Consider the following 13920-nt stretch of genomic DNA (forward strand, 5'->3'; position numbering starts at 1 on the left):
ATGGAGAGAACGCTAGCTTTTGGCAATCTCCTTGAATGATGTTGATTGGCAGTTGTTTCGAGCAATTACAGTGGTCACATTGGTATGGAGAGAAAGCTAGCTTTTGGCAATCTCCTTGGATGCATGGGCAGGCGCCAATGGACAATGGACAGTTATCCTGAGCTATTTAAGTGGGCTTGGAGGAAAAACAAATCAGTGAAGGAAGAATTGCAGAATCAGAATTGGACAAGAGGCCTTTGGAGAATGCAAACAGTAGAAGAGATGGCAAGCTTTGTTGAGTTATGGGATCTTGTCCAGGGAGTGCAGCTAACAGAAGATCAAGACCAAATTACTTGGCGTTGGACATATGATGGGAACTATACAGCAAAATCTACGTACAATGCGCAATTCCATGGGTCTTACAACACTTTTAGAGGGGAGAATATCTGGCAAGCAGAGGTTGAAGGGAAACATAAGTTTTTTGGTGGCTTCTGATCCAATGCAAGATCTTGACAGCGGATAATTTACTGGCCAGGCATTGGCCTTGCAATCCAATTTGCACACTTTGCAATCAAGAACAGGAGTCAACGTCGCATTTGATCTTGCACTGCACTTTTGCTCAGCAAGTTTGGGAACGGATGGAAGCTTGGACACAGTCTGCCATCAAGAAGCCAGCTCAGGGATTGGAAGTAATGGACTGGTGGGAGAAGGAATTGGCAAATCTGTCAAGAAAGGATCGACGCTTAAAGGCGGCTCTCATGATCTACGCTGGGTGGAATATTTGGAAGGCGAGAAACAAGAAGGTCTTCGAGCAAAGAACAATGGCACCAGGGGAGGTGATGCAGGAAATTAAAGCTGAGATGGAATTCTGAACACTGCTCTTTTCTATCTCCTTAAATGACAAAGCGGAGCTCCCGCAAGTTCTTAAAAAAAAACAGATGAACATTATTATTATTATTTTTGAAATTGATGAACAATGGAACATTATTGTGGCCTGCATCTTGGCCTGGTTTGGGGTCTGGCTGCCTGGCTGGCACTGGCACCAGAGCTGCTGCCCCATGCTGTACTTGGAGATCACATCTCGCACGGCAAGGAAGAAAGCAACTGCAGTGCAGGATTCCTGCATCGTTGCATTGGCGTCCTAGTACGGGATTGCAGTGCAGGCAGCGCTTGCTTTTGATTTTGCTGCGGCGGAGATCAGAGAGGCAGCTACTTTCTTGTGCTGCAGCCTGCAGGTCGCAGCAGCATCTTCTTTATGCAACCAACACAGAAACACCCAATGAAGAATTGACGATGATTGCTGCCTCTCTCATAGTCTCGTCTCATCTCTTTGTTTAAGTTTCTGTAACCGTATTATACTTGGTATGTATCGCAGTGCAAAAATCGAAGGCAAATTTTGCAAGGCTGGGCTACTTGGACCTTTTCAACTTGGGCCTATTGCAGTTGCGGAGACGGAACGGGTGGGCTTATGGGCCTGAATTTTACCATGCTCTCGAGTCTCCTAGAAATGGAATTTCTGGAGGTGGTGTGGTGGGTTGGGTCTGGCTTGTTCAACTGTATTGCGATCGGCCCATAAAATGATCCACGTGATCTTTGACTAACCAGGCCCAGTAATTCACATGCCGTCCGTTCTGAAGGTTACCCACCCCCATCACAAATGCAGTTTCCAAGTTCTTCTGACATAACACAGGAACATTTCAAATAGCTCATGAACCGGCAAAGTCCCGCAACATCTCCAGTTCCCTTACGTCTCAAGAAAAAAACTAACAACATTTTTGTTCCTTTTTTCATATAAAAAGAAGACCAAATAATTCCTTACTGTTTAGGAGGCAGAGTTGATTGATGATGTATACTTGATGACCCATGATTTCAGGAACCTTGCCTGTCATCCTCCACTGGCTGCTAAACAACCAATCACCCAACGGCCCGGTTAAAAGTCAGCACTAATACAGTGTTCCAATGTGTGCTGCTGCCTGCTGCTAATAAGCTCAACCCCTTTTGCTGCTAGATGCTATGCTTAGCCGCAAGTCCTCTGAATAAATCAACAACCACGAGGAATGGATTGTTGCTTTCATTAAACACCAAGGACCCCAATCTAAACAAAGCAATAACCCAGTCTTTTCTGTTCCGAAACAAGGACCAAAGCAGGACATTTCATAGGCTATGGCATCTGCACGCTTCCTCTAGTGGGCCCCACTCCCCCCTTGTCTCAACTCCCAAGGAATCAGCTACCGCTGCAGGGTTTCAAGGTTCTTTATGTTAGGTTAAACATGACCTCTAGAAGTAGATCAAGTGCGTTCTTGTATTATCAGCGAGACAAAGTTTAGGTCTAAGTTACACCAATAGAGAGAGATAGAGGGAGAGAGAGGGGATGAATAACCATCGGACTTAGTGGAGGAGCTCGCTATAACGACGGTATCGATGTTGTGGAGGCGAGAGCAATGTCGGTGGTCGAGGATGCCAACGTCGAGAGCGTAGAGGTGGCGGTGCCGTCGTGGATGACGGTGGTGGCGCAGTGCAGAAGGTGGTGACCTTCCCGCCGCTTCAAAGCTCCCCAGCAGATTGATTAGAGTTTTATCGGTAGGATTTTGGGACAGGACGAATCTTGATATGCGTGCCCCCGCGGCCGCATCTCCTCTGCGTAGCGCTGCGACGGGGGATATTCATTCTCCGAAGAAAGAACACACCATACAATGCAAGCACTCCTACAGGCTACAGAGAAACGAATTACTTCATTTCTTTTCGTTTGGTCGCACGAACTACAGGGCAGTGGCGATAGATACCCGTTTGACTGGGCAGTTCTTGTCGGGAGCGGACCCCACGTGGGCCGCACCAGGCACTCTTCGTGAGCAACAACTGATAAGTGGGGCCTGGGTCTAGTATGCCCCACCTGCCAGTACCACATCAGGTGCTTGGGGCGGACCCGCCCCCGGCTTGGTGGACGAAAGAAGCAGCGGCAGCAAAGCCCTCGAGACCAGGGCCCAAGGAAGCTGACCGGTGAGCCAGGCCCCCGTCGCTGCCACGTGGGCCCGGAGGCCGCGGGGTTCCCGCACGCCCGAGACACGTGCCCCGCGGCGGCATCGTGCGGCGGGCCACGCCCGCGACACAGGAAGGCGCACAGCCGCAGCGGCCGCAGCATCCGCTCCACCTCCACGCCCACCCCAGTACCCCACCCACATAGGCCATTGAGGCAAGCGAAAGCAAACCGGGAAGCGTGGGTGGGAGACCTGTCCTCACCTTCAGTCGAAGCAGAAGGGGAGACGCTGCTCACTTGCTCAGCAGCAGCAGCAGGAGCAGGAGGATAAGCCCAAGAAGGGACGCGAGAGAGGACGACGAAGCCTTGGAGGACGCAGAGGTGAGCACCTCGCAATGCTGCTTCCGCCTGCCTTTGATCCATCCATTTCTTTCTGGTGCAGGAATGCATCTTCTTGGTTTTGCTCGCATCATAGATTTGTGGCCCGAGAGGAAGAGAGAGACTTCGATGTTGTTTGATTTTGGTAGTTTGGTGCGGTATGGAAATGGCGAAACGCAGTAGGAAGGCGAATGGGAACCGGGAGGAGAGGCTTTGGGTGTGCTAGTTTGGACGACCAGCAAAGGCTGCTGCTTTTGCATCCTTGCTTTCGTTCACCCCTTTCTAGCTTTGTTTGTCTAAATAGTTTGATATCCGTGATTGTTTTCCCTGTTCAACTCCATCCCTCTTTCTTTCTCCTCCGCTCTGTTCTTGCTGGGCACAAACGGCTGGAACAAGCAAGTGGGGTAGGATTTCTTCTCTGCAACTGAAACCATTGCTAATTAAGTCTCTCTTAGTACTGCCGGTACAGTAGAAATACCGATGCTTTAATCCGCAAACAATGCGTTAGGCATGCAGATAACGCCTCTTTCTTAGTACTGTTCGTACAGTGTTAATAGTGCTTTAATCCGCAAAAAGATGCGTTACAGGAAACGCACACAGTGCTTGAGACCTTCATCAGTTCAAATTCTCCGTCCTTTTGGCCTTCTCTTTGTGTCCCCCGCGTCTTGCATCGCATTGCTTGCATCTGCCGGTGACTCCCATTTGCACTCAACTTCTCCGGTGGTTCGTGCCCTTCAATGAATGCATTTCTCCACTCCACAACCACACAAATATGAGGGCAGGCCCAGTTCAGGATCTATAATAATATCCTTCTTCTGTGGGGTTTTTATTGGAGACAGTAACTGTGCGAGTTTTACAGCGCCTTCTCCCTTCGAAATTTCGACACCCCTTTCTGTTACTTTGTGCCACTCCATGTAAGGCTGCTATTATTGTTCTCCTCCTGGAGAGAATCCCCAGTTTGGCCCTCACTGCTATATCTGCTAGGCTGGTGGAATCAAGGGCAGTTTGGTATACTCGCAATATTTTATAGTTTGTTGTGGAAGTGGGTTCCTGCTCTTTCCAGGATTCCCTCCACCAGAGTCCTTGGATTGGGGTCCTTGTATTCAACTTGGTGGCACTGTTACCTCGGCCTGAGGCTATAGGGTGCGGACCCTGTGCATTTTTTAATTTGATGTGAAGGAGGGCAGAGGCAGATATTGAATGAGGGTTTAGGGGTGCACCACGTCCATTTCCTTTTGACCTATTTTGGTACTGAAGTTTTCAGGTTATTTTTCAGAAGAAAGATTTCAGCTTATTCAACGATGATATGCCACTTAGCGCTATAAATTTTTGTTTTTAAGGATGTCATATTCATGTTATGAGTTGCAGCCTATATGCAATTTTTTACTCACTTATCAGTATTCTTTTGTTTGTTCCAGCATTCCGTTGCAGAAGGATTTGGTGAGAAATCTCATCATGCAGACTTCAAAAACAAGGTTAGCTCTAGATGCGCTGGAACTTTCTTAGGTTATTTATTTCTCTCTTTCTTGGTTGCCCAGGAACAACTGCAGTTCTGCACATGCATGTGCATTTCTGGGTCGCACTGTTTACTAGCACAGTAGACAGTGAGCATCCAAGGATTAATACCTGGTTTGTATTTAAAGGGTCTATTTGCACTGGGGCCAATGCAGTCTAGGCAGACGAAATTATTTTTAGGGGCACCACAGGTCAAAAACTAGTACATTTTTCTTTATTTCTGTTGCTAATCCAATCAGTATTTTGCAACTGTACCACTTTTGGAAATTGGAAAATAAATTACCAATTTTAGTGTTAAGTCTCATATTGCCTGGATGTCTTGTTCTTTACCTTGGTTTGGTGAAGCCATGGAGCTAGAATTTGAGGGCAACATGGTTATACTCATATATATGTATGTGAAGCTAGGTACTTAGGTACCATTTTCCTTTAGAGTTGAATTACTGACCTACCAAGCGAGCAGATTTGTTGAATGTACTGACTAGTACTACATTGTATTTATGTTACATTGGTTCTTGCATACAATGCATACAAGCGAGTTCAGGGTCGTCTGCACAAATACTCCAGATTTTTTCCTCGAACAGTGATCTATGCAAACCCTATATTGAAGTATAGATATATTAGAGGCATCCATCCTTTTATTTGACTTCTATCCTAGTGTCATAGAACTGTTTAATTAGTTCTTTGGGCAGCTCATTTGGTTAATAACTGAACTGTATGCATGTCTTTGCACAAAACCGCATGCTTCTTACCATTCACTGTCCAAAACAGTAGACGGTCTTTTACTTCAATTGTTTTCCTTCATGTCATTGCATGTTTGTGTGAATCTGCTGATATAAATTGTCTTATTAAGAGTGAAACAGTTGAGCTTCAGTACACTTGCAGTTCAACAAAAAGAAATATATAATGGTGTCTTGTCATGCTCAGTATACATTGGTTATTTCCTGAATTGATGGTTCCTTCAGTGCATTAAGGGCCTGCAACAGATTTTAGTGTTTATATTATCTGGATTTAGTTTTCTGTGAACCTGTTGAAGTTCGAGGTCCTCACATTCCAGATTCCAAGATAAGTTATATGGCCTGGTAAATCTGAAGGTGTTTAATTGTAGCTGGACTTTGGTACTAGACGATTCGTTGTGGTGAAACGTTGCCATTAACATAACAAAAAAAAATCAAAGATTTACACAGATAACTGTAGATACTAGGATCGTAGATATCTTGATGTTTACATGTCTCCCAGTAGCCATATTTTTGCCATATGCACTCATTTTGATTTGTATATTTAGGAGCTTTCACTACGTGTGACAATACTTGTAACTGATAAAAGCTTTGGCTTCTCTCTCAGTGTTTGTAAAGTATTTTTACCCTATTTTAGGTCGTTAATTTCTTTAGATGCTTTTTTGATCATGACTGGATGCTAGGAATTCACATTTGAGATCTGCAGGAATGGGCCCTCAGATGCCCCGCAGAAGACTTCTCCAAGGACACCACGGGCATCTCGTGTGGCCAAAACTGGAGGGAATGAAACTGATTCAACAGGAGTCACCCCGACAAGAACACCTACAGACAGGAGTCTTAAGGTCACTGAGCGGCGCTCTCCACGAAGCCCAATTACTGAGGTAGTGATATGTCTTGCAACCAGCACATTCTCTTCACTATGTTTTTAACATTATCGTTCTATTTATTTTGAGAAAATGGCTGTATTTTGATTGATTATTCCAACATGTGTATATTGTTCATCATAGAAACTACAGATTGTTCATCATAGAAACTACAGAATTGTCTGTAGTATGCTTCGTTTTGAATTATTCAGTCGCATAATTTGCTCTCTGTTTCAGAAGAAGCGCCCAAGTAGGCTATCTGAACTGGAATCTAAAGTCAGCCATCTGCAAGATGAACTGAAGAAGGCCAAGGAGCAGCTTAGCTCATCGGAGGCACGAAGGCGCCACGCACAGCAGGAGGCTGAGGAAGCAAAAAAGCAAGAGCAGGCTGCAACCACGAAGCTGGAGGACTTGCAAAACCAGCTTGATGAGTCCTCAACAGCAGAGGAATCCTGTCTCCAGGAGCTGCGCAAGATCTCACAGGAGCGTGACCGTGCCTGGGAGTCAGAGCTTGAGGCTGTGCAGAAGCAGCACTCAGTAGATGCCGCTGCACTCAGCTCAGCCATGTCTGAGATTCAGAGGCTGAAGCAGCAGCTGGAAGCCACATCAGAGTCTGACGCGGCCCGTGCGAAGCAATGCGAGTATGCAGAAACTGAGATTGAGGGCTTAAAGCAGGAGATGGAGATCCGCCTAGCGACTATCGAAGGCCTGAAGGTAAATATCGGTGAGAGCGACAAGGCTGCAGCTGAGGCAAATGCCATAGCAAATGAGGCCAAGCAGCAGCTGGAGACAGCAAAAGCTACCATTGACTCGTTCATAGCTGAGGGTTTCCACATGCAAGACCGCCTGAGAGCAAGGGACATGGAACTCAATGAGTCTAAGGCTCGCATAGCGTTGCTTGTGGAAGATCTGAAGAAGGCACAGGACATGGCCAATACCAATGTCAGCTTTGGCAACCCTGAGCCTGAATCTCTGAAGAATGTGGTGACCACTGCTGATGCCGATGGGTTCTGTGAAAGTTCTGACCAGGAGATCGAGCACTTGCGTACTGCACTTGAGGTGGCTGAGATAAGGTACCAGGAGGAGCAAACTCGGATGACTATTGAGACGAAGACGGCATACGAGATGCTGGAGAATATGAAGGCCGAGTACATGCGCAGAGTGGGTGAGCTTGAGCTCGAGCTGAAGAACAAGAACGATGCACTCATGGAAGCAATGGCAGCAGCCTGTGCAGCAGGCAAAACGCAGCAGGACCCTCACAAGCCAGACGCCATTCAGCCTGAGCTGGAGGCGAAGCTGATGTGGTCGATCACGGACAACGCGGAACTGAAGGCAAGCCTGATGGACAAGGAGAACGCGCTGCAGAGCTTGGCAGAGGAGAACGAGACCCTCAAGCTGCAGGCTGGCAGGACAGAGGCGGAGCTGCAGCAGAAGTACGAGGCGGTGGTGGCGGAGCTGGAGCTGGCCAAGGCGGCGGAGCAGGACGTGCGGATGCGGCTGGGCCTGGTCACCGAGGAGGCTGACAAGAGCAGCCGGCGCGCTGCGCGGGCCTCCGAGCAGCTGGACGCGGTGCAGGCTGCGAGCGGGGAGATGGAGGCGGAGCTGCGCCGGCTGCGCGTGCAGTCCGACCAGTGGCGCAAGGCTGCTGAGGCGGCCGCGGCTGCTCTGTCAGGCGGCAGCGGTGGTGGGGATAACAACGGCATCGGGAGGACCGTGGAGCGGACTGGGTCACTGGAGCCAGAGTACAATAACTCCATTGGCGGGAAGCTGATGAGCTCGCCATTCTCGGATGATGTGGACGAGGAGTCCCCCAAGCGGCGTAACAGCGGCGTGCTGCGGAGGATGAGCGGGCTCTGGAAGAAGAGCCCCAAGTGAGGCGGGTCAGCCGGTCAGGTTATGTAGGGTAGGGTGAAGGTGCTGCTGCAGCAGGTAGAAGCAAGATGAGATGTTACAGCAGCCAGAACGAGGTATACTGATCAGCAGAGAGGTTGTTAGCTACCGATGCTTGTAGTGCTACTAATCCGGATGCTGTAACAGTAGTAGTATGCTGATGAATGCACCAGGGATGATGATGCTTTTGCAGAACGTGGTTAGTTGATTGTGACATGATCATCCTGTGTTGGCTGCTGCAAGTCAACTTGAAAGAACGTTGGGTGGTTGGGTTTTTAGGGAGCAGCTGCTTCGGGCTGCCTATGCTGTAATGTATGGATTCTCAGTCAGAATCAGAATCTCTGGGTGTTTTCTTTCCCCTTTGGGTCTGCAATCTGGATTTGTCGCATCGTACGGTCGTACCGTTTTCATGTGCCGCTGATAAGGCGATTCAGCAATTAATCGAGATGAATAGGCTACAGCGAGGATCTGTAGGCAGGCTTAATAAAAACGGAAACTTGTGTTTAGCAGGACTCGATTTTAGAGTGTTTCCTCGCGTTTTACTCCCTCCGTCATGCATCTCAAGGAGTCATGCAATTTCAAATTTGATCAAATTTATATAAAAATTTACTAATATCTTTAAATAAATTTAGTATAAAAATATATTATATAATTAATCTAATAATTATTATTTTGTAATATAAATATTAATACTATTTTATATAAATTTAATTTAATTTGAAATAGTTTGACTGTCAAATTTATATGAAAAATTACTAATATCTCTAAATAAATTTAGTATAAAAATATATTACATGATTAATCTAATAATTCTTATTCTATAATATAAATATTAATACTATTTTGTATAAATTTAATTAAATTTGAAATAGTTTGACCCCGTTGCAATATTTTTAGGACGCAGGAAGGGAGTAGTCAAAACGAAAAGGAGAACCATTTTGGATTCGAATTTTCTCAACTCCTCGTGCACTCTGTCGGTAATAAATAAATTTGGTAAATTATCAAACGCAACCGCTCGCAAGGTCCGCCCAACGCGAACGCGCCACCCAACGTTTTTCCTTTCTGGGCCGTCGTCCGACAGATGGCAGGCCGGCCTTCCTCTAGTCTAGGAATAGTGTGGGCCCTAGATGGGCCAGGCGAAAAGGTTGAACACTCGAACAGAACACGCGGCGCCAGCGAGTGAGATAAAAACTGACGGCGATTTTTCCACTATTGCAGTGAACATTTAGCTCGATTGATTCATCCATGACGCAAGCAAACGCTGCACTGCATGTCTTTACATCATCAGGACTTCAGGAGCAGTACAGAGTACACTACTACAAAATACAGATCCATGTCTGAAATAAGACCACCAGAGACTTAAAATGTGGCTTGTACATTCATCAAGCTTTGCCACTTTCCCAAATGGATTGGGTCAGGGGACAAGAGAAGCAGCAGCTAATACTATACAAAGTCCACAGGCGGCTCCGTATGTGGTGGTGGATGGACCAGAGCGGCGGTGCCGGTCGCCGCCGGGCGGCCTGAATCCGCTCATCGTCGTCATCAGGCGACGAGGACGTAGACGGCGTAGATGATGCCGGGGATGTAGCCCAGGATGGTGAGCAGCAGGCAGATCCAGAACTCCACCTGCGACCAAAGATTAGAAGCGAGGGAATTGAAAGGCAAGAAGCTAGCGACCGTGCTGCATCAAGAAACAACATTAAGGAGTAATACCGACCCCGATGCCGTAGCGGAGGAAGACGCCGAGCGGCGGCAGCAGGATGGCCAGCAGGATCTCCAGGAACGTCTCCGACCCCATCGCTGTTGTGCTTGCGGTGCAGAAGCCGAGCAAGATCAAGTTCCTCGCTCCGCTGAGCTCACAGCTAAAGGCCGGGGGACCTTATCAGAAAACGGAGCCAAACTGCCAGCAGGGAGAAGACGTGGCAGCGCGGAGCTTCACGGGCGCGACACCTGGGCTCGCCTGCTGGACACGTGCCCATCTGCCAAAAGACCATGCCTGCACGCTCATTCTTCTTGCTTCTAATCTGCACACGATTTACCTTCCTGGCTAATCCAATTCCTACCTGATGACCACAAGATTAGGCACTGCACGTACGCGTTTGCAACTTGCAAATACAGTATCATTCAGCATATACCGCCGCCGCTACGAACCCTTCGTGAGAGGTCTATCGCCATATGTAGCATCTCTAGCTAGGGATGCTGCTTTCCACTGATGCACCGTATACTTGCCGACCTTTATTTTTCCAGCTCAAACTTTTCTAGAGAGCGAGAGAGAGTTGCATTGGTTTCCCGTGCTGCGCGTCAGAAACACGCAGGGTATATGTATAGCCTTTTGCGCAGCTAGCCGCCTAGCTCAAACTTGTAACCCTTGACGACCCTTCCTTTACATCCACCGAGCTTTTTCTTTCTTTCTTTTCACTGCGGATTTTATAGTTGGTTGATGCTGACGCCGCATACGAATTCAGAATTCATGCCTATCAGATATTCAGATAGTGCAAGTGAACTCGGAAAGGTCCGTGCATGAAATGTGTTACGGCCGGTGCCTGAAATGTACTCGTGTTGTGCTTTTCCTCCCTGAACTGTTAGCTCTAACCCGAGTTCTCCGTCATGTAAGTGGCTTGCTCCTGTAGCTAGCCTTCTCCCCAACGCGGCTGCCGCGGAGACTTGCACCCTGAGTCCCTAACCGGTGACCTTGCGCACCGACCACGGAGACATGCATTACTGCAGAATCTCTGTGTAGTACTGCACTCGTACTCGTACACCTGCCGTGATGGATCATCGATACGCGCATGCACGGGGCCATGCCATGCCGGCGCCATCCAAGGTCAACTCCTCACTGCTGGTCCGTGCTGCTAGCAGTACAGCTGCCTCAGCTCTTTTTCTTTTTTTTCTTTTTCTTTTGAGGGCTGAGGGCAGTTCTTCTTCTTTTCTTTACCAAGATCGGTGGTCACCTGAATCCAGTCACAAATTTAGCGCAAGTGCTCCCATCTTTTTAAACTTATTGTCATATAAGAAAAGTAGAAAACCAACCATCTGTAGTACATGCATCCATGCCGACAGTAACCGCCCTCGCGCACGAGCAGTCAAGGCAGCCGGCGGTGACCATGCCTCTGTGCAAAGACGGGATCTTTGAATAAATGAATGTGCGCGTGACGCCACAATCTGTATGCACACTCTCTCCACGGACAACTGAGATGGAACGGAACGGATTGGCACAGCCGTTTTCCTTTCTTTACGTGCCACGGTAACGGATGGAGAGCTCACCACCTGCAGGGGCGTTCCGGTCAACCTGTGTCGTCCCAATGTGTAGCTAGATCGACACGTGGCTCTGTCGGCCGGCTGCTGCAAGGCAGCTGCCAAGTTGTACACTACTACTGCGCCTGCGATGATGTAGGCAGGCGCGTCGCCGTGTCGTCCAATGGGTGGCACGTCACGCTGCTCCATTGGAACCCAGAGTGTAGAGAGCAACTTCCCATTAAGCAACCACATGCATGTATCAGTGGTTTGGATTTGGATTACCCCGCTAACCTCGCTCGTCACCTGCGATCATTGTTACTTGCCTGTACCACTGCCAAACAAAAATGTTAGGAACCACTAATTTTACAGCTAATCTGGTCTCTTAAAATCTCAGTTTGGACAGAGAAATCTCCTCCAGATCGAGAGAATCCCACTGACCCTACCAAAGATCGACATGGCATGGATGTTTCAGCAAATGGCCAAATGCATAGCACTACATGTCACCGTAATATTGTTTTCATTTCATCTATGTTTGTCCCCACTGTAATTTGAAATCCAAAGAAAGCCCACCGTTCCCTTCTTTTGAGCTTTGTTCCTATTTTAAACCGTCCTTATCACCTGTGTGAGTCATATGCTCGGACTTATATATTCTGTACCATCAATAAGCTGGATATTTTTGCATTAAGACGACTCCGGTGGCCATCAACGGGGTCCACTGTGATGTGGACGTAGGGAGATGTAGCATGTACCACCAGCTCATCTTTTTGGTGCCCATGTTGCACTGCACACCGCAGCAGGCAGCGGCAATCCTAACCATAGTGTCTATAGTAGTGTTTATATTGCCACGTCGTCAAGATACCATCTTTAAAAATTGCACTCTGCAATTCGTTAATATTTTGGTGTGGATTCCTATTAAACTCACTCTTTTTTCTCCACCTATCATATTTGCTTTACTTTTATTGAGAAGATACCACTTTACTCCTAATGTATAACTTGTAGTGTCTAGCGTATTGGTTTACGTGTTGACACTAAATTTTGTATGAGATCTGGTTTCTTCCTCTCTCTCATTTGTTATATTTTACATAGTGGTTTAATTAATGTTATGGAAACTACAGAGGGTTGGGATACCCTAAGCAGTAACCGATACCAACACACGGTTAATCAATTTAATCCAGTGATTGTTTTCCTAGTGACTCGAGGAACTTCTCTAACGTTTCCTCGTCGACAGTTCGATGCCAACTGTTTCAACGCGAACTGAAGACGCAGGCCCTGTTTAGTTCCGGACACGTAAAGAAAAAAAAAATTTGCAAAGAAATCTTACCAATTTGAAGTACTAAATAAAGTCTATTTATAAAACTTTTTGCATGGATGGGTTGTAAATCGCGAGACGAATCTAATGATGCTAATTAATCCATGTTTAAGTAATAATTAGCGGATGGTTACTGTAGCATCACTGTTGCAAATCATGGATTAAGTAGGCTCATTAGATTCGTCTCGCGATTTACCGCCCATCCATGCAAAAAATTTTATAAATAGATTTCATTTAGTACTTCAAATTAATAAGATTCCTTTAAAAATTTTGCGTTTACGGTTTTTTTAGGTTTAAGAGTGGGAAACAGGGCCGCAATTGCCTGGACATGTACGTTGCTCTGAATCTCTTCTGCTTCTGTCTGTCAGTCGACTGCACATGCAGGCCCGTCTTCCTTCTCCGTCATTTCCAGGTAAAGCAGTTAGCTGGTCGATGCTTAATCCAAGTTGCATGGTTTTGGTTTCTGAACCAGGCGCACCCATCTCGTAATGGTGTGAAAGGAGATTAAGGAATCGTGGCCACATGGGGCGGTTGCTTATCCAGAGATATTTCACGAAACGAGGAGGGCGTCATGTCAGCAGCAGCCATCAGGGACGGTCAGGTCAGGCGGCAACAAGGAGCAGCGCTACAGTTACCTAAACAAGCAGGACGGAGACTTTTAACGATCCATCAAGAGAATGCTGCTGCAGATCGGATGAGAGAGCTTCCTTTGTTGGAACGGGACGGGTTTTCGGGAGGCGAAACACGCAAGCTGATCTCCAGGAAGTTGGATCCGGCACCGGAATCTGTTGCATAGATTTATGTTCTTGTTTCCAATGGAAGTGCAGATTTTTCATGTTCAGTTTGCTTGCTCATGCTGCTGCAAGCCTTCCTGGCAATGCCCTGGCTGATGATCCAGCTTATCCAACCATGTCGTCAGTTCAGTTCGTTCATCAGCAACGGAAAAGTTGGAGAACCGAGCGTCACATCAAAGCCGGCCAAAGCATGGTCCATCGAGACGTGCAGCTGCAATGGTCGTTCGATTCCACAGCAGAATGGACG

The 13920-nt window shown here is 47.3% G+C and overlaps 2 protein-coding genes across 3 annotated transcripts; one reads left to right on the top strand and one right to left on the bottom strand.

The window, feature by feature from the left end:
- The first annotated feature begins 3192 nt into the window (after nucleotides 1–3192).
- LOC112886375 (interactor of constitutive active ROPs 2, chloroplastic) lies at nucleotides 3193–8706 on the top strand. 2 transcript variants are annotated; one of them, XM_025952269.1, is made up of 4 exons: nucleotides 3193–3334; nucleotides 4750–4806; nucleotides 6287–6461; nucleotides 6681–8706. In XM_025952269.1, the coding sequence occupies exons 2-4, from the start codon at nucleotides 4787–4789 to the stop codon at nucleotides 8316–8318; spliced, it is 1833 nt and encodes a 610-aa protein (XP_025808054.1). In that variant the 5' UTR covers nucleotides 3193–3334; nucleotides 4750–4786; the 3' UTR covers nucleotides 8319–8706. The 2 variants fall into 2 exon arrangements, with proteins under 2 accessions (XP_025808054.1, XP_025808055.1); XM_025952270.1 differs by lacking the exon at nucleotides 3193–3334 and adding an exon at nucleotides 4569–4595.
- Nucleotides 8707–9551: 845 nt separating this feature from the next.
- LOC112884401 (low temperature-induced protein lt101.2) lies at nucleotides 9552–10281 on the bottom strand. The gene is made up of 2 exons (XM_025949783.1): nucleotides 10051–10281; nucleotides 9552–9959 (listed from the first exon to the last, which is right to left on the bottom strand). The coding sequence occupies exons 1-2, from the start codon at nucleotides 10129–10131 to the stop codon at nucleotides 9876–9878; spliced, it is 165 nt and encodes a 54-aa protein (XP_025805568.1). The 5' UTR covers nucleotides 10132–10281; the 3' UTR covers nucleotides 9552–9875.
- Nucleotides 10282–13920: the final 3639 nt, after the last annotated feature.

This window comes from Panicum hallii, chromosome 3, assembly GCF_002211085.1.
Source record: "Panicum hallii strain FIL2 chromosome 3, PHallii_v3.1, whole genome shotgun sequence".
NCBI lineage: Eukaryota > Viridiplantae > Streptophyta > Magnoliopsida > Poales > Poaceae > Panicum > Panicum hallii.